General features: G+C 41.8%; 1 protein-coding gene across 1 annotated transcript in view; it reads right to left on the bottom strand.

The window, feature by feature from the left end:
- The window catches only part of LOC129853490 (transmembrane protein 132D-like), a 51825-nt gene extending 35811 nt beyond the window's left edge, over positions 1–16014 (bottom strand). The window contains exons 1-2 of the mRNA XM_055919595.1: positions 15021–16014; positions 5414–6299 (exon numbers count right to left, since the gene is read on the bottom strand). Coding sequence (XP_055775570.1) covers positions 5414–6299; positions 15021–15093 — 959 coding nt within the window. The 5' untranslated portion in view covers positions 15094–16014. The remainder of the gene's footprint in view (positions 1–5413; positions 6300–15020) is intronic.
- Positions 16015–18975: the final 2961 nt, after the last annotated feature.

The following is an 18975-nucleotide window of genomic DNA, read 5'->3' as shown; positions in this document are numbered from 1 at the left end:
ATAACGTAGGTACATGACGTAATACCGCCATGTAAAATTTTGCGCTACACGTGCAACACAGCATTCCTAACCTAGCCCACAATGTCTGCTGTGTGGATTGAGCAGTCAACAAGTCGAGCAGTCATTTGAAAGAGTAAGAATTTCAGCGAGACAACTCAAAGGTGAAATCCATTAATGCCAAGATAATAGCATTCACTGTCCTTGACAATCAACAGTTCTCTGTTGTGGGTGATGTTGGCTTTCGCCGACTGGTCGAGCACTGGTACACATGTTGCCCTACCGGAGTTACACAGTAATAGCGTCACTGCTATTAGCTTTACAACATACTATGAAATGCTGTTTGGGTCTTTGCGTGTCAAAAAAGATAAAAGAGTCGAATAACACTATTTGACACGTTAAATAAGCTTTTAATTTGACACGTCAAATAACACAATTCTATTATAGAATGTTGTGTGTTCTGAATTTGCCCGTGCAAGCCAAGCACCACCACTACTATCAGTAGCACTGTCAAAGCTGTACAAAAAAGTCTACAAACAAGCAAATACCGACCACGAACGATGTGTTTACAATACCGTGTTGGTAATAAAGCATTATTTGTTCAACCGCAACTTCTGGGGTAGCTAGCTTTAGCTTGGTACCTAGCTAGCACCAATACAACCAGCCTGAAGACAATGACCAGTAGAAACTGCAGTCATTTTCATTATTCTTAGCAATGATTTAGGAATCCTTGTGAGTAAGTATTAGCTAGGTAGCCACTTGTTGTTCGCCTATTGAAGTTGAACTTTAGTTCATGGAAATAAATAGCTAGCCAGCTATTTAACCCTGTTGCCCAAAGCCAAAGTTATAAGCAGCCAGCTAGCTTCATCTGGCTAGTGATGCTCGACCGGACCGGGTTATGTGTTGTGAAGCTAGCCACAGTAAGGATTAGACACAATAGTGGACTTTGTGGTTTGCCTTCAAAATAAAAGTACCTCTTTAAAAGTGATGCAGAAGGTTACAATTGGTGGAATCATCCATATTTAGACTTGATAATGTTAAACAAGGTTGGAATGAAATGGGGTATCAGTCTACCCGGTGACATCCACAGAACATAACTGTGAAGAGTTTACGCAAATATTAATGTTGTAGCTCTTATCGCTTATCTTTGTGGCGGCAGGTAGCCTAGTGGTTAGAGCATTCGGCCAGTAACCGAAAGGTTGCTAGATTGAATCCCCGAGCTGACAAGGTAAAAATCTGTTGTTCAGCCCCCCTATATTGGGTTTTGAGTAGACTGATACCCCATTTCATTGATCCCCAATCCTTAAGTAAAGCTGTACAGTGCAATATGAACATCAATACACACAATAGTCTGACTGGGGAGGTGATTTCACACTGTCAATTTAACTAGGCAAGTCAGTTAAGAACAAATTCTTATTTACAATGACGGCCTACCCCGGCCAAACCCGGACAACGCTGGGCCAATTGTGCGCCACACTATGGGACTCCCAATCACGGCCGGATGTGATACAGCCTGGATTCGAACCAGGGACTGTAGTGATGCCTCTTGCACTGAGATGCAATGCCTTAGACCTCTGTTTCCATGTGTGTGTGTGTTAACTATTTAACTGTACTAGAATGCTTAAATGATGCAAAAAATGTAATATTGGTTATTGGTATCGTTTTTTGGGGGGGGCAAGGAAAATATCAGATATCGGTATCGCCCAAAAATGTCATATCGGTGCATCACTACTCCTGATACCATCAAATAAACTCCAGAATACATGCAACACAAATAAATAATTGTGACATATTGAGTAAATAGAGTTTTGGACCCCTGACATGGCCATAATTTACCACATACAGTAGTGTGGAGGAAATACAGTTGCAGCAGAAAAAGTACTATCTCTAACCAAGACAGCGTAAATCTCCACCTGTGTTGACAGCAACCCTTGATGAAGATAGCTACAGTTGAAGTCGGAAGTTTACATACACTTAGATTGAAGTCATTAAAACTTGTTTTTCATCCACTCCACAAATTTCTTGCTAACAAACTATAGTTTTGGCAAGTCGGTTAGGACATCTTCTTTGTGCATGACACTAGTCATTTTCCCAACAATTGTTTACAGACAGATTATTTCACTTATAATTCACTGCATCACAAGTCCAGTGGGTCAGAAGTTTACATACACTAAGTTGATTGTGCCTTTAAACAGCTTTGAAAATTCCCGAAAATGATGTCATCGCTTTAGAAGCTTCTGATAGGCTAATTGACATCATTTGAGTCAATTGGAGGTGTACCTGTGGATGTATTTCAATACCTACCTTCAAACTCAGTCATTGAAATCATGGGAAAACCAAAAGAAATAAGCCAAGACCTCAGAAAAAAATTGTAGACCTCCACAAGTCTGGTTCATCCTTGAGAGCAATTTCCAAACGCCTGAAGGTACCACGTTCATCTGTACAAACAATAGTACGCAAGTATAAACACCATGGGACCACACAGCCGTCATACCGCTCAGGAAGAAGACGCGTTCTGTCTCCTAGAGATGAACGTACTTTGGCGCGAAAAGTGCAAATCAATCCCAGAACACCAGCAAAGGACCTTGTGAAGATGCTGGAGGAAACAGATACAAAAGTATCAATATCCACAGTAAAACGAGTCCTATATCGACATAGGCCGATCAACAAGGAAGAAGCCACTGCTCCAAACCGCCATAAAAAAGCCAGACTACGGTTTACAACTGCACATGGGGACAAAGATCGTACTTTTTGGAGAAATGTCCTCTCGTCTGATGAAACAAAAATAGAACTGTTTGGCCATAATGACCATCGTTATGTTTGGGGGTAAAAAGGAGGAGGCTTGCAAGCCGAAGAACACCATCCCAACCGTGAAGGACGGGGGTGGCAGCATCATGTTGTGGGGGTGCTTTGCTGCAGGAGGGACTGGTGCACTTCACAAAATAGATGGCATCATGAGGTAGGAAAATTATGTGGATATATGGAAGCAACATCTTAAGACATCAGTCAGGAAGCTTGGTCGCAAATGGGTCTTCCAAATGGACAATGACCCAAGCATACTTCCAAAGTTGTGGCAAAATGGCTTAAGGAAAACAAAGTCAAGGTATTGGAGTGGCCATCTCAAAGCCCTGATCTCAATCCTATAGAAAATTTGTGGGCAGAACTGAAAAAGCGTTTGCGATCAAGGAAGCCTACAAACCTGACTCAGTTACACCACCTCTGTCAGGAGGAATGGGACAAAATTCATCCAACTTATTGTGGGAAGCTTGTGGAAGGCTACCTGAAATATTTGACCCACATTAAACAATTTAAAGGCAATGATACTAAATACTAATTGAGTGTAGGTAAACTTCTGACCCACTGGGAATGTGATGAAAGAAATAAAAGCTGAAATAAATTATTCTCTCTACTATTATTCCGACATTTCACATTCTTAAAATAAAGTGGTGATCCTAACTGACCTAAGAAGGGGAATTTTTACTAGGATTAAATGTCAGGAATTGTGAAATGCTGAGTTAAAATGCATTTGGCTAAGGTGTATGTAAACTTCTGACTTCAACTGTATGTGTTCATCAGTGAAAATACATTGGTCTAGGCAGGGGTTTGGATGTGAATAAGGATGATGTGGCGATATTGAGGGCTGTGTGGAGATAATTTATATTGCACACACTATAGACAAGTCTATGAAAATGCTGTCAGAAACACCTCAATCTAAAGATGATAAACCAGGGAACTAAAGAGAGGCCAACTCCATCCTTATTACCTCGGCCCTGAGAGTCCTTGAAACCATAAGTTTCAATGCCTAGTGTAAAGAATCAAAAGGGTCAGGCAGCTGTGTGAACATAGCCATGGGAAGTAGGGGTGCTGAGGGTGCTGCAGCACCCCCTGAGAAATCGAAATCAAATATTTTTTCCCACCAAATTAGTGCACTAGGCCTGTATTACTCCTGTATGAGCGGAGAAAAATATTAGTCAGACAAAAATTCTCAGCAGTATGGATATAAACCCTACATGCGTGGCTGTCACACTATGATGTTGAAGCTCTGTAGTGTGCAAGTGCTCTGTCCTCGAGTACAACCAGGACATTTAACATAATGAACGAGCACTGCCTTGAAATGATGAAATTGGGCTTTGCCTGTAATCCCCACTATACACATATGCAGTCATTATAATAAGACGCACAGCACACTGTACGCAATCCTTTCACATCAGTCAGATAATGAGCCACTAGAAAGCTACATCTGAGCACACTTTATCTCCATCACAGTGACACAGAGACTCTTGATGACTGCATGGGAAGTTGAAATACAGTGGCAAGAAAAAGTATTTGAACCCTTTGGAAATACCTGGATTTCTGCATAAATTGGTCATAAAACTTGATCTGATCTTCATCTAGGTCACAACAATAGACAAACACAGTCTGCTTAAACTAATAACACAAAAACAATTATACGTTTTCATGAGATGTTAGCATGTTCCAGAGATTTCTGTAAGTCTTTAGCTGAACGGCCACTCCCAGGGAGAGTAGCAACAGTGCTGAACTTTCTCCATTCGTAAACAATTTGTCTTACCGTGGACTGATGAACATCAAGGCTTTTAGAAATGGTTCACATCAGGCAATGGTTCTTGTGAATAGCAAACTCAAATTTTGTGAGTGTTTTTTATAGGGCAAGGCAGCTCTAACCAACATCTCCAATCTCGCCTCATTGATTGGACTCCAATTAGCTTTTTGAGAAGTTCTTAGCCTAGTGGTTCACATACTTTACCAACCTACACTGTGAATGTTTAAATTATGTATTCAATATAGACAAGAAAAATACAATAATTTCTGTGTTTTTAGTTTAAGCACACTATGTTTGTCTGTTGTTGTGACTTAGATGAAGATCAGATCAAATTTGATGACCAATTTATGCAGAAATCCAGGTAATTCCAAAGGGTTTACATACTTTTTCTTGCCACTGTAGCTCTGAATATCATTACTCTCCACTATTTTTCAATTTAACTTCAATAATCTGCCTCAATTCCCTGTAAGAACGCAAAAATCTATCATATTTTCAGAGAAATACTTTAATCCACTTCAAATCCCATTGGATATTTCTAACGGACAGGGTTTGGGCACGTGTGGCTAAATCGACTAGATAAGTAAGGCTACTGTGCAATATATTGGCAGTACTTCAGCAAATAGGGTTAACTGTTATTAACCAATTATAACCACTGCAGGTGGTGTGCTGCAGGACAATTATTGGTCTGATAAGCACCTCACTATAGTTTTTCCTTTATTTAATGGGTAAATAGTTGCATTTGCATTTGGAATTCTGAATATTCAAGATAACTAATTGTTTTATAATAATTGACGACTTAATAAAAAGCCAAGGTTAGTATGAGTGAAAACATCAAACATGACATCTGAAACTCACCGCATAGTGAAGTTCTCCAGGGAGGAGGAGCTGGCCGTGAGGATGTAGAAAGTGGCGATATCTGTCTTCTTCAGGGGTTTGGAGGAAGTCTGGATGACAACAGCCTTTCCCAGCTTGAGTTGAGACAGAGATGGAGCTCCCTTGGGCACCTGAAGGAGGCGCACACTGCTAATCCTCTGCATGGGAGTCACAGGGATGTACTCAGCCTGCTGCTGCTCTGAGCTGCCCCAGCGATCCCAATCGCCCTCCCTGCACTTCCCATATGCACTGGGCCGGGCATGGTAGTACAGCTCTACTGTGTTTACCTCTGTTGGGTCCAACCTCCCCGGGCTAGAGCTCTCTGCTGCGGGACTGAACCAGCCGGCTACAGGCTCCAGCTCAGCCATGCATGTGCCCCTCAGACCTCCAAGGGCACAGGAGCCCCTCACCTCCTGAGTCTGCCAGAAGGCAAACACCGTAACACAGGGCAACTCATCCTTTAGCCCATCTGCTCCCCTGTCCCAGTCCCTCCCAGCCACATAGAACAACACCCGCACCTTGGGCATGGAGGAGTAGACCCGAGGGGTCAGCACAAAGGACTGGACCTTCCAGTTGTAGGTGAATACCCCCGGGGCCCGGAACAGCTGCACAGACTGGACCAGGTCTAGAGGGACAGGCTGCTCTGTGGACAGGGGCCCATAGCTGGCATTGACAGCAGGAGGCCGGCTGGCTCTCAGGATGACAAATGGCTGAGTCTGTGTCTGCATGCTGGAGTTCCTCATGATGTCCTGACCGGCCTCCTTCAAAAATAAGTAATCTGCGTCTTTCACCTGGTAGTTCACTGGAAGGAACACGGGAAATGGCAGAGAGCTCTTAGTGTTGTCTGACATCTCCCGGCTGTCCAACTCTGTGGGAAAGCAAGAGACAAAACATTACCCTTAGGTTAACAGACAGTGTTCTTTTGATGACATGTAGAGGAAATTCATGTTCATCATTTTGGATGGACTAGTGAGTCACTAGAGACCCTTAACCTCTGCTAATAGCCTACGGCCCTGCATTAACAAGCCTTCCGGCTACTGGTCAGTTTCTCTAAACTCTGGGCTACCTACCACAATCAGGGTCAGGAGTTTTATAACAGGATCCATTGTTTCATGGTTATATCAAGTGAACAGGAATAATAGCTGGACTCAATCATTAAGTACAAAATCATAATAATTACCTGAGTACAAAGATATCCCAATAAATTATTAGTTTAATGGGAATTCCCAAATAGAAACCATCCAGAGATTTCCAGGAACTAGACTTGAGGCAAGCTGATCAACTAGATGGGACATCATCATTAAAGTGACCATTTACTTAATCTTCAAATTCCCATAGTATACAAGAGGGTCTTTATATTAGAAATCATACCAGGAGCAGCTAAGAGTATTACTGTGTGTGATGCAGTGGCAAAGGAGCACTGGTGGGACAGCAGCAGAACAGACTACATTCCCTTGATATCATCCATCATCCAAATCAAGTCAATCCCATTCCCAAATGAGAGTGATTTCTAGTGAAAATGACCAAAATGCGGGACGGACTACCTGTCATGAACACTTGGTGTCATGGTTCCACCTGTCACCAGAGGGAGGCAGAGACCGTCCTAGAGACAATTATGACACTCAGGTGTGTTCTATTACTCATTATGATTTCCCTGTTAAAAGAGGTGTGTTTTCTGTTGTGCTTTGCAGAAGTGATTTGACTTTCATCCTCCCTCTTCTTTCAGATCAAAACTTTTATGTAAAACCAAATGGCAAAGTAGCAAGCAATAATATCTGCATGATCCGATGACATGCATGAAAACACATATTATTTATTGGCAGATTTTACTGTATCAGAGATTAATTAAATGGGATTACTCCCTGTAAATGATGTAATTCCAGCTATATTGACTTGTATGCCTTAAAACAACTTGACCTACCTAGGTGGAGGCTGATCTGGTCCTACACAGGGCAGCATGTTCATGGTGTGTGTGTTTGGAGTAGGGTGAGGGTGTCGAGGGGGACAACAGCATTAGAGCCCTCTGATCCGGCATAAAAGCATGAGGGGTATGACACAACTGTCTCTCTGGAAGTGAACTGAGGCGCAGGTCCACAGGCCAGCATCCACTCTCATTTGCCCCCATTTTGATAGATTACACATTATGGCTGCTGACCTGAGGCTGCACTGTCAATGGGAGGCTAATTGGCCTACTTGGTGGGAGAGAGAGAGAGAAGCAGCGTGGTATGTGCTCATTAACTGAGATGATCTCATACTCAATGGCACTCAACAGCACTCTGGCTTTGCTAATAAACTGTCTGTTAAAAAAAGTATAAAACAGTCTATTCTCCTCTTAAGTGTAGACCTATAGTATAATGACACAAAATAAAATCAGGTGCTTGTTCATGACAAATTGCCACATTCTATTCTGCCCAGAGGACAGAGCCTCTGAGCCCTGTAATATAACGTAATTTTATTAATCATGAATTTTGAACTAATACACAATGCATGCATCTTATGTGCCAGTGATGAGTCAACTGTTTGTAGCTATAATCAATAATGTCCCTCTTTACAACTACTGTTGATCTTATAACTGTCATAAACAAGCCTACTACCTAAGTTTGTTTAACTCACTGCTTTAGCACACTTTGCCAACCCGGATGTCTTAGCCGTGTCTGAATCCTGGCTTAGGAAAACCACCAAAAACCCTGAGATCTCCATCGCTAACTATAACATTTTCCGCCAAGATAGAACTGCCAACGGGGGCGGTGTTGCAATCTACTGCAAAGATAGCCTGCAGAGTTCTGTATTACTATCCAAGTCTGTACCCAAACAATTCAAGCTTCTACTTCTAAAAATTCACCTTTCCAGAAACAAGTCTCTCACTGTTGCCGCTTGCTATGGACCTCCCTCAGCCCCCAGCTGTGCCCTCGATACCATATGTGAATTGATTGCCCCCAATCTATCTTCTGAGCTTGTGCTACTAGGTGACCTAAACTGGGACATGCTTAACACCCCGGCCATCCTACAATCTAAGCTTGATGCCCTCAATCTCACACAAATTATCAATGAACCTACCAGGTACAACTCCAAATCCGTAAACACGTGCACCCTCATAGATGTCATCCTAACCAACTTGCCCTCCAAATACACCTCTGCTGTTTTCAAACAAGATCTCAGCGATCACTGCCTCATTGGGGCGGCAGGGTAGCCTAGTGGTTAGAGCGTTGGACTAGTAACCGGAAGGTTGCAAGTTCAAATCCCCGAGCTGACAAGGTACAAATCTGTCGTTCTGCCCCTGAACAGGCAGTTAACCCACTGTTCCTAGGCCGTCATTGAAAATAAGAATTTGTTCTTAACTGACTTGCCTAGTTAAATAAAGGTAAAAAAATAAAAAAATAAAAATTGCCTGCATCCGTAATGGGTCTGCGACCATACGACCACCACTCATCACTGTCAAACGCTCCCTAAAACACTTCTGCGAGCAGGCCTTTCTAATCGACCTGGCCGGGGTATCCTGGAATGACATTGACCTCATCCCGTCAGTAGATGCCTGGTTATTCTTTAAAAAAGTGCCTTCCTCACCATCTTAAATAAGCATGCCCCATTCCAAAAATGTGGAACTAGGATAGATATAGTCCTTGGTTCACTCCAGACCTGTCTGCCCTTGACCAGCACAAAAACATCCTGTGGCGTTCTGCATTAGCATCGAATAGCCCCCGTGATATGCAACTTTTCAGGGAAGTTAGGAACAAATATACACAGGCAGTTAGGAAAGCTAAGGCTAGCTTTTTCAAACAGAAATTTGCATCCTGTAGTACTAACTCAGAAAAGTTCTGGGACACTGTAAAGTCCATGGAGAATAAGAGCACCTCCTCCCAGCTGCCCACTGCTCTGAGGCTAGGAAACACTGTCACCACCGATAAATCCACTATAATTGAGAATTTCAATAAGCATTTCTCTACGGCTGGCCATGCTTTCCACCTAGCTACCCCTACCCCGGTCAACTGCCCGGCACCCTCCACAGCAACCCGCCAAAGCCCCCATAATTTCTCCTTCACCCAAATCCAGATAGCTGATGTTCTGAAAGAGCTGCAAAATCTGGACCCCTACAAATCAGCCGGGCTAGACAATCTGGACCCTCTCTTTTTAAAATTATCTGCCGAAATTGTTGCAACCCCTGTTACTAGCCTGTTCAACCTCTCTTTCGTATCGTCTGAGATTCCCAAAGATTGGAAAGCTGCTGCGGTCATTCCCCTCTTCAAAGGGGGAGACACTCTAGATCCAAACTGCTATAGACCTATATCTATCCCACCCTGTCTTTATAAGGTCTTCGAAAGCCAAGTTAACAAACAGATTACCGACCATTTCGAATTCCACCGTACCTTCTCCGCTATGCAATCTGGTTTCAGAGTTGGTCATGGGTGCACCTCAGCCACGCTCAAGGTCCTAAACGGCATCATAACCACCATCGATAAGAGACATTACTGCGCAGCCCTATTCATCGACCTGGCCAAGGCTTTCGACTCTGTCAATCACCACATTCTTATTGGCAGACTCGACAGCCTTGGTTTCTCAAATGATTGCATCGCCTGGTTCACCAACTACTTCTCTGATAGAGTTCAGTGTGTCAAATCGGAGGGCCTGTTGTCCGGACCTCTGGCAGTCTCTATGGGGGTGCCACGGGGTACAATCCTCGAGCCGACTCTCTTCTCTGTATACATCAATGATGTTGCTCTTGCTGCTGGTGATTCTCTGATACACCTCTACGCAGACGACACCATTCTGTATACTTCTGGCCCCTCTTTGGACACTGTGTTAACTAACCTCCAGACGAGCTTCAATGCAATACAACTCTCATTCCGTGGCCTCCAACTGCTCTTAAATGCAAGTAAAACTAAATGCATGCTATTCAACCGATCACTTCCCGTACCTGTTCGCCCGTCCAGCATCACTACTCTGGACGGCTCTGACTTAGAATGCGTGGACAACTACAAATACCTAGGTGTCTGGTTAGACTGTAAACTCTCCTTCCAGACTCACATTAAGCATCTCCAATCCAAAATGAAATCTAGAATCGGCTTCCTATATCGCAACAAAGCATCCTTCACTCATGCTGCCAAACATAAAACTGACCATCCTACCGATCCTCGACTTCGGTGATGTCATCTATAAAATAGCCTCCAACACTCTACTCAACAAACTGGATGCAGTCTATCACAGTGCCATCCGTTTTGTCACCAAAGCCCCATACACAACCCACCATTGCGACCTGTACGCTCTCGTTGGTTGGCCCGCGCTTCATACTCGTCGCCAAACCCACTGGCTACAGGTTATCTACAAGTCTCTGCTAGGTAAAGCCCCGCCTTATCTCAGCTCACTGGTCACCATAGCAGCACCCACTCGTAGCACGCGCTCCAGCAGGTATATCTCACTGGTCATCCCCAAAGCCAATTCCTCCTTTGGTTGTCTTTCCTTCCAGTTCTCTGCTGCCAATGATTGGAACGAACTGCAAAAATCTCTGAAGCTGGAAACACTTATCTCCCTCACTATCTTTAAGCACCAGCTGTCAGAGCAGCTCACAGATTACTGTACATTACCTGTACATAGCCTATCTATAGTTTAGCCCAAACAACTACCTCTTCCCCTACTGTATTTATTTATTTATTTTGCTCCTTTGCACCCCATTATTTCTATTTCTACTTTGCACATTATTCCACTGCAAATCTACCATTCCAGTGTATAACTTGCTATATTGTATTTACCTCACCACCATGGCCTTTTTTTGCCTTTACCTCCCTTATCTCATCTCATTTGCTCACATTGTATATAGACTTATTTTTCTACTTTCTACTGTTTTATTGACTGTATGTTTTGTTTATTCCATGTGTAACTCTGTGTTGTTGTATGTGTCGAATTGCTGTGCTTTATCTTGGCCAGGTCGCAATTGTAAATGAGAACTTGTTCTCAACTAGCCTACCTGGTTAAATAAAGGTGAAAAAAAAAAAAAAGTGTCCTCACCACAGAGTTTAGAGAGATTCCCCCCCAAAATGTCCATAATATTAATTTCCTATAATGTTATCTGCATGTGTAGTGACACACCTTTCTGTTCCATTTGTCAAAGTATGACAAAAGATGCCAGAGAGAATGACATGTCTGTCACTGGATTGTTGATGGTTATTTTTCCTGAGGAGGAGGAGGGCTTGGAGCTTTTTGTAAACTAAGTCTAAGTCTTGTCCCTCACGGTCTGTGGCATGTGACAGGTCTCTACATCATCCCTCCTTCGACCTGCTTTTATCACCAAGCAGACACCTGTGCAGTGGTTGGAGAGCTTTACACAGTCAGGGAAACAGTTTGTGTGTCACAACGGAGACAAGTCTACGGAGTGACCCCCAAAGAGAAACACAAATGGATGGTGTTGTTTTTCTCACACAGACATGTACAGTATCTCAATCATCTTCCTGGGCTGGGGCAGGGGCTGCCTCCCCCTTAGCTCCACCAGTGGCCATTGACAGATGTGCTGTTTAATACCAGAGCTGGCAGTATTTCCCACCACTGTGAATAAACACTCACTGGGCCTTTTCTGCTTTGGCATCTCTGCAGGAGGGAGATGTGCTGCAACTGTGGCAACACATATCACATGCTATTATATCTTTCTCAAGCTGGGTTTGACTGGTCATCTGTGCTCCCCAATGTATTTACGAACACTTGAGTTAGCTCTGAAATCTAATTGTGCTCAATGCAAATAATGCACTAGTGAGTATATACTGTATGGTAACAGTAGCATTTGCTGAGACAATATTCACTGATTCTCCACTGTGTAGGGAAGCTACAGTATATGTTGTGCGTATGTACTGTATTTCCTCTCTCGCCATGATAAACGATTTGCATCCAGCTGATAAAGAAGGAGCCAAATTCCTCCACCAGCTGTTTCAGCACATAGCTGCTCCAATCCCCCAACTTGGAGACTGACATCTTTGACTTTTCTATTTTCCTGTCCAGAAGAACAATATCTATTCTGGTCTGCAGAAATTCACTTGTCTCCATTGACATTGTTGTTTTCCCTCTTGGATCATTCTAAATCATTTCAATCACTTTTTGACTACACCCCTTTTTTATTTGAACGAAACCCTCTACCATATGTTTGCCCATGGTAGAAGTGATCAGAAAGTTACTTTTTGGACCTGAATGCCAAAACATTTAGGAGATAAAAATTGCTCAAAGTTGACCCATTTTGCATTCCCCACGCTACTATGAGACATCCAATGCACAACCGAATCCATATGCTGAGCACAACATAATATGCTGTTAATCAAATCTATGTTACAAATTCTACAGTAGATTCCAAATGAAAACATCTGTGTATAGGTTACATTTGTACAATAGGATAGGCTATATTTCTTGAGAATATGAAACTGCAATTGCATTAAGCAATTTATATATAGTATATTAGAAATGAAACGAGGGAGAGGGAGAGAGATTTTCAGATCTGATTAAACAAGACTGAGGCGACCTTTAAACATAATCTTCAGGTACCTTTTCTCAGAATAAGTCACTACTTGTTGGCCTGTTAGATACAGAAAATAATCAAGGCATTAGAACACAAGGAACAGGGAGAAGGACAAGACTACATTAGGCCCGATGTTCTAAAGTTGGGGGTAACAACATGGTTACAGTACCATTAGGATCACTGGACACAGTCAAACAATTAAGGCCGCTAGAAAAGTGAGGAGACTGAGGCAAAAGCTAATTAATGGCATGGTTATACGTGTATGTAGGTCTGCTTGGCATTGTTCCCAGTAGTGGTAAAGCTGCCAGCTGACCAATGTCTGGACAGCACAGGATTGCTCACTTAAGAGTATAAGCTCTGTACTTACTGTAGGCTACTGTGCAATTACAGTAGGCTATTTGTTGTTACTAGGAAACAAAAGATTACCCATGCTGTCATTCTATGCTATTTTCAGCAGCATTATATTGAGACCAACAAGTATACATGTCAATGTCTCTTTTAATACAGAATTATCTATCACGCTCTGACAAGCTATTCAACTTGAGTTTGTCTTGATGGAACCCACAGATTTAAGAGGACCACAAACCAAACATACCTGGCCTATGCTGCATGGTGTTTTGAAAGAACAGTAACAGTTTAACTCCATGCATTATAATGTGCTATAATGAATGTTTATATTTGTGAAGAACAGCCTGTACGTGATCCGACTTCAAATGGCATGACAGAGACATGACACAGATGTCTCACTTATTCCACTTGAAGTGTTGAATAGAGTCTGTAATTTTAGGTCAAGACGTTGTTTACTTCCATATTGGCTGTGTCCTCTCCCCAGAGGAAAAGTCAGGCATTACCTAAGTATTTTAGGGAGAAAGCTCTCCTAATAGCAATGGTTTACTTGTTGAAAAGACCCTATGTCCCTGCAACCGCTACATAAAGATAGAAACGTGATAGAGCACTGATCATATGTGTACAGAAAGGGAGAGGAAGGGAGGGAGATGCTTAGGCCTGTGTGGGGATTGGTAGGGATTGCTATATCCAATGAGACTCTTAAAGCTGGTTTTATCAGGATTTCTCCCTTTTTGTCCTCTTTATCCAGTCTGTTTATTATAATTCAGGAAGGCCACATCGTCTGGAAATAGCTGTCTTTGAGGCAGTTAAAAGCTTTTCAGCAAATGCCTTTGTGATGTGGAATATTTGCTGGGTTTTTAATCAAAGTCCACAGGGTCCTGTCCATTTCATTACTGAGGTGATGTGAATGAGTACAATAATGTGTTCTGGACTTCTGCTAATATGCACTGAAACTCCTTTTCAGCTCTGCTGCACACTGAGACTAAACTAAGGATTTTTTTAAAGATTTTTTTTTACATTTGGAATATGTGTGTCCATTTCATAACCTAATGACAGTGCCAAATGTTCCATAAAGTACTGGTACACAGTACATAATCAAAAACATTCTCATCCTTTAAAGGTTTGCTAATCTAAATGCAAGTTACATCAGCACTAACCCTCAATAACATAAACTCTAAGTAAAAATCAAGACTTAATAAGATCGATTAGTGTTAACATGCACTTTGGAGTAATTAGACTAAGGTGGATCTACTTGGCCTACTGTACCTGTATACCAGTATTCTCACAAAACTGAGTGGCACCTAAACTGGACTAGGCACACTCATTTCAAGCCATTGTCTTATTCACTGGCCAAATTTTTGTGTCATATAAGGGCAGTTGACCACAATAACCAGTTATCATGGTGAAATTGCAGTCTGTAACTATGTTGCAAAGCCAATTGACTGATGGCAGTGTGCATATTGTATTCATAAAAGTACGGCATAACATTTCAGAGGAAACTATAAAAGTTAAATACATTTTTAACCACACGGGTATACTGTCTATCTCATATCAGCTCCTTGATCATATAATATACTCGTTTGTTACACATTATCTAATGGAATACAAATAAACCTAAATAATCATTTATACTATTTCAACACCATAAAGAGTCTGCAATTAAATATGTACCAAACAAAAACATACAAATAGAATAGAATATGCAGACAGTCACTCAGGCTGATTGTAAACCCTTTTTTGTATGGTACATACCTTGCGTGACAATTGTGACAATCGTCGCTAGGAATATCTGTAAAATCCTCCAGATATGAGAGTAAACACTCATTTTGGCATCCAACTGTCACTTTATTACATGTAAATTCCCAGGCTCGGAGTTTCAACAAAGTGAATAATGGTATACTTCATTCATTTCTACCCAGGAAGTGAACATGCCTAGGGTAGCCTACAAAATCACACCTGTAAGAAGAATACAGCCTTGTCGTGTGCACTCCGTGTGTCACATAAACTATGCATTGAGCTATCAGATACGGTCTCAAATTTGGAAAAGTTCTGCGTAACGAGTTTGGAGACGTCCTGTCCAAGTCCTTGATCAGATTGCGATCAACGTAGTTTCTTCTTTGTTTTTCTTTTTAACTTTATCCCGCCGTATTGAATGCGATTATTTGATAGAGAAACTCCATCTGATTCATTTTGAAGTCTTTGCATCCGCTCCCAGACTCAGACGTCTACCCAACTTTGACCATCGTCGGGATGCCGCTGCAATGTACAGTGAGATTCACAGATCATCGACTGCCTTGTGCACAATCCTTGGGGCACTAAAGGCATCATGTCATCCGGTCAGAGCACGTCCTATGCGGTGGCGACAGGATTTAACAGCATCTGTAAATTAAAAACAAAACCCTGATAATTTGGGATTCCACATCCATGATGAGGAGATAGATGGACTGCGGATGATGTACACAAATAGCCTGACTACTGTACATGCTGCTAATTACACTGACCAGTCGACTATAGCCTGTTAGACCAGAACATAAATTACTTATTTGGAGTTTTGACAATATCCCATTGTAGGTTTTAGAGTAGAGGGTGCTCTTTAAAAATGTAACTTTTCTCCAATTATTTGTTCAATTATTTTAGGGGGAGATTTTCCTTCCTGTCCAGTTTTGAATCTGGGTGGGATATATCATGACATATTGCCATAACTTTCCTAAACTTTTTTAAGTGGGGCAATACGAATGTGATGGACATGGTGGACATGATGCTCTCCATCTCTGATTGGCTCATCTGTAAATGCATGAGGTAAATGAGGCTAAACCATGCTGTTGTGAACGCCTACTGTTAATGCTATAGTGGTGGAATTCTAGTGCCCCCTGTTGGCTATAGATGAGGAATTTTAAGAGTAGTCCACTGTATGTTGGTGGATTTGGAGTATTTTACATGCCTATATTCCTTGCAGTCAGTTACATCAGCAATTATCAGTGTTTGGAGCTCATTGTCTAAAGGGTTGTCATTTCATTAGAATACAGAGAACTCTAGAAGTTGTCAAGAGTAAGACAGGTCTATGGCATACTGCATGGAAGTTAAATATTTGTGTCAACCACAGTAATGTTGATATTCTCCTAAAGCTTTGGCAACAGTTTTAGACTGTGGGTTAACCCAACAAACATTGTGCTCGGGGTGTGCAGATATTGGATTAGGATATGTAACAAAGTGAACAAAGCTTCAAAAGCACTCCGTACCTCTCATGGAATGATTAATCTTCCCTACTCTGGCAAGCTCTTGCAGCAAGAGGTACTGATGTTTTCAACACTGCTGTAACTGCTGTCGCTTGCAGCTGTACTCCCCTGTATTGGAGCACCCTGTGAGCAGTGAGGGGCTTGTTCAAGTCAAGCATCCAAAGCAGATGCCAGGGAACACACACACACACTTCATATTTATTCAGGAATTGGGTTGGGGTTGAGGTGCTCCACTATGGCAATAGCTAACAGACTCTCTATGGTCACGCTTAATTAATTGTGTACTAGACTTCACGGATAGAGAGTCAGGGGGAAGATGCCACAAGCTACATTGAGCTACACCTCTCCCCTCGCTGCAGCTCTGTGATAAACTGTGTGGTGGTGGTATGATGGTATAGTACCTGGGCTCTGCTGCTGTAGTGCTGTGGTGCCGTAGGGTCATTTAGATCCTCTATTTACCTAAAGCTGCACCATGGAGTACAAGATAACTACGCACAACTCTCACAAACTCTCAGCTTCTGAAAACAGACAACCACTAACAAATACACACGCACTGACAAAAATCAAATCAAATTGTATTGGTCACACACACATTTTTAGCAGATGTTATTGTGGGTGTAGCAAAATGCTTGTGTTCCTAGCACATCGCACATTTTCTATGAAAAAAAATGAAAATGAGATGACCCTTTGTGACGATTGTCCTATGTCCTCCGTCACTTAATCTAAAGCCTATTATAAATGACCATACATGACAAACGGTACATGGTTTAGGATGAGAATAACATTTATTTGTTTTATGGATGTGTTGATAGAATCAAATGTAAAAGAGAAAATAAAAATGTTAAAAGTTTGAGTTAGGCACGTCAGTAATTGGTTTGGCGCCGGAACCTACTGTTGTGTGTCTCCCGTTAAAATAACTCCTTATTTTGGTTAATTTGATGATCAGAAAATGTGATCATGTTTATCTATTACATTGTGAAGGTTAAGCTAAAGAAACAGAGACAGAGACCCATCTGTTTAGCAAAACATTTAAAATTATGTGTTTTTATTTGCCTGTTTTGCATGTTATTTTGTGAAATAATACGTGTCACATATCAGTTTGCAAACAATGTAAAAACAATTATATTGAGTTAATAAAGCCGCATAAAAACATGGTCTCTTCTTTGCTTTCTTGAATAAGGCAGCTCCAAAATGCAGGTATTTCAGCCTAGCTCAGTGCTTTCTGTGCTGGAAGGGCAGCCAGCAGAAAATACAGAGTGTAGGGGTAGGTGATCTTCTCTATTCGCGCAGTGATTGGCTCAGTGTTCTGTCACTCATGGGGTCACTACTTCACTGCAAAATCTACAGCTAGAAAGTTCAAGCCCCCTTGCGTGCTGCCATAGATTTACATTAGAAGTGACCATCCAAGAAGGCTCAAGGTCATTGGCCACAGATATAAGGACGTCAAATCACGAAATATCTACCGTAGCTTTGATTGGACTGATCATGTCAACATCATACTTTCAAAATCTTAGCTAGCAAGCTAGACAAGCAGTCATGATCAAGAATCACGTCGGCAATCTAGTGGATAATCCTTTTCAATCCTCATATGAAGAGAAATTATAGATAAAACATATCGGTGCTCATCGGCCGTTGAACATAAACATTTCACAACAAGTTGGAAATCGCAAATTCAGCAATGAGTGGTTTGGAAGGAATCAGTGGCTAACTGCAAGCATTGCAAAGCAATCTCTAGCCTGCTATTCAGTGGAGTGGATGTGTGGTCCCAATTCTGGATTGAAGGGTCTCTTTTCCAAGCTTAAAATTATACACATTTAACATTGTCCATGCTGTCAATCGAGCATTATTTCTGCCGTGCTCAAAACAACTGTTAACTCAGAACTGAGAAATCTGACAACTGGGAACTCATGGGAAAAAACGAGTTCTGACTGGGAAAATACATTTTGAATGGTCATCCAACTCGGAATTGTAAATTGGGTACTCAGAGCTACGACCCGAAGATCACTGACGTCATCATTATTCAACCTTGTTTTTTTTCAGAGTTCCCAGTTGTTTTGAAAGCACCATAAATTCAGAGAATGCCAAACTTTGATGACAACATTTTCCCACGAAGGACCGCCGCACCACCTTCCTGTTCAAGTGAGCACAGCACAACAAGGTGAGTCCAATAATGTCTTGTATGCTTCTGCATAAATTATGTAATATGCCAGGGAGCTATGTATACTGTAACTAAGAAAGTAATACTAAGTGTATGTTGTGTAGTAATCTGTTAGTAGCCCATGTGCCTCACCCTGATAATTTGGTCTATTTTCCTGTTCTGACTTGATGGTGCACATGTAGCCTATAACCAGTTTTAGAGAAATATAATCGTTGAATATTATAAGAGCTTTCATCATCTGCTTACATGCCCCTTTATTTATCCTACGGTTCTGACTTGGTGTACAGAGAGAACGTTGTAAGAATGGCCCATG

The sequence above is a fragment of the Salvelinus fontinalis genome, chromosome 4 (genome assembly GCF_029448725.1).
Source record: "Salvelinus fontinalis isolate EN_2023a chromosome 4, ASM2944872v1, whole genome shotgun sequence".
Classification (NCBI taxonomy): Eukaryota; Metazoa; Chordata; class Actinopteri; order Salmoniformes; family Salmonidae; genus Salvelinus; species Salvelinus fontinalis.
Note: the sequence above shows the minus strand (reverse complement) of the source record. Positions and strands in the feature narration are given on the sequence as shown.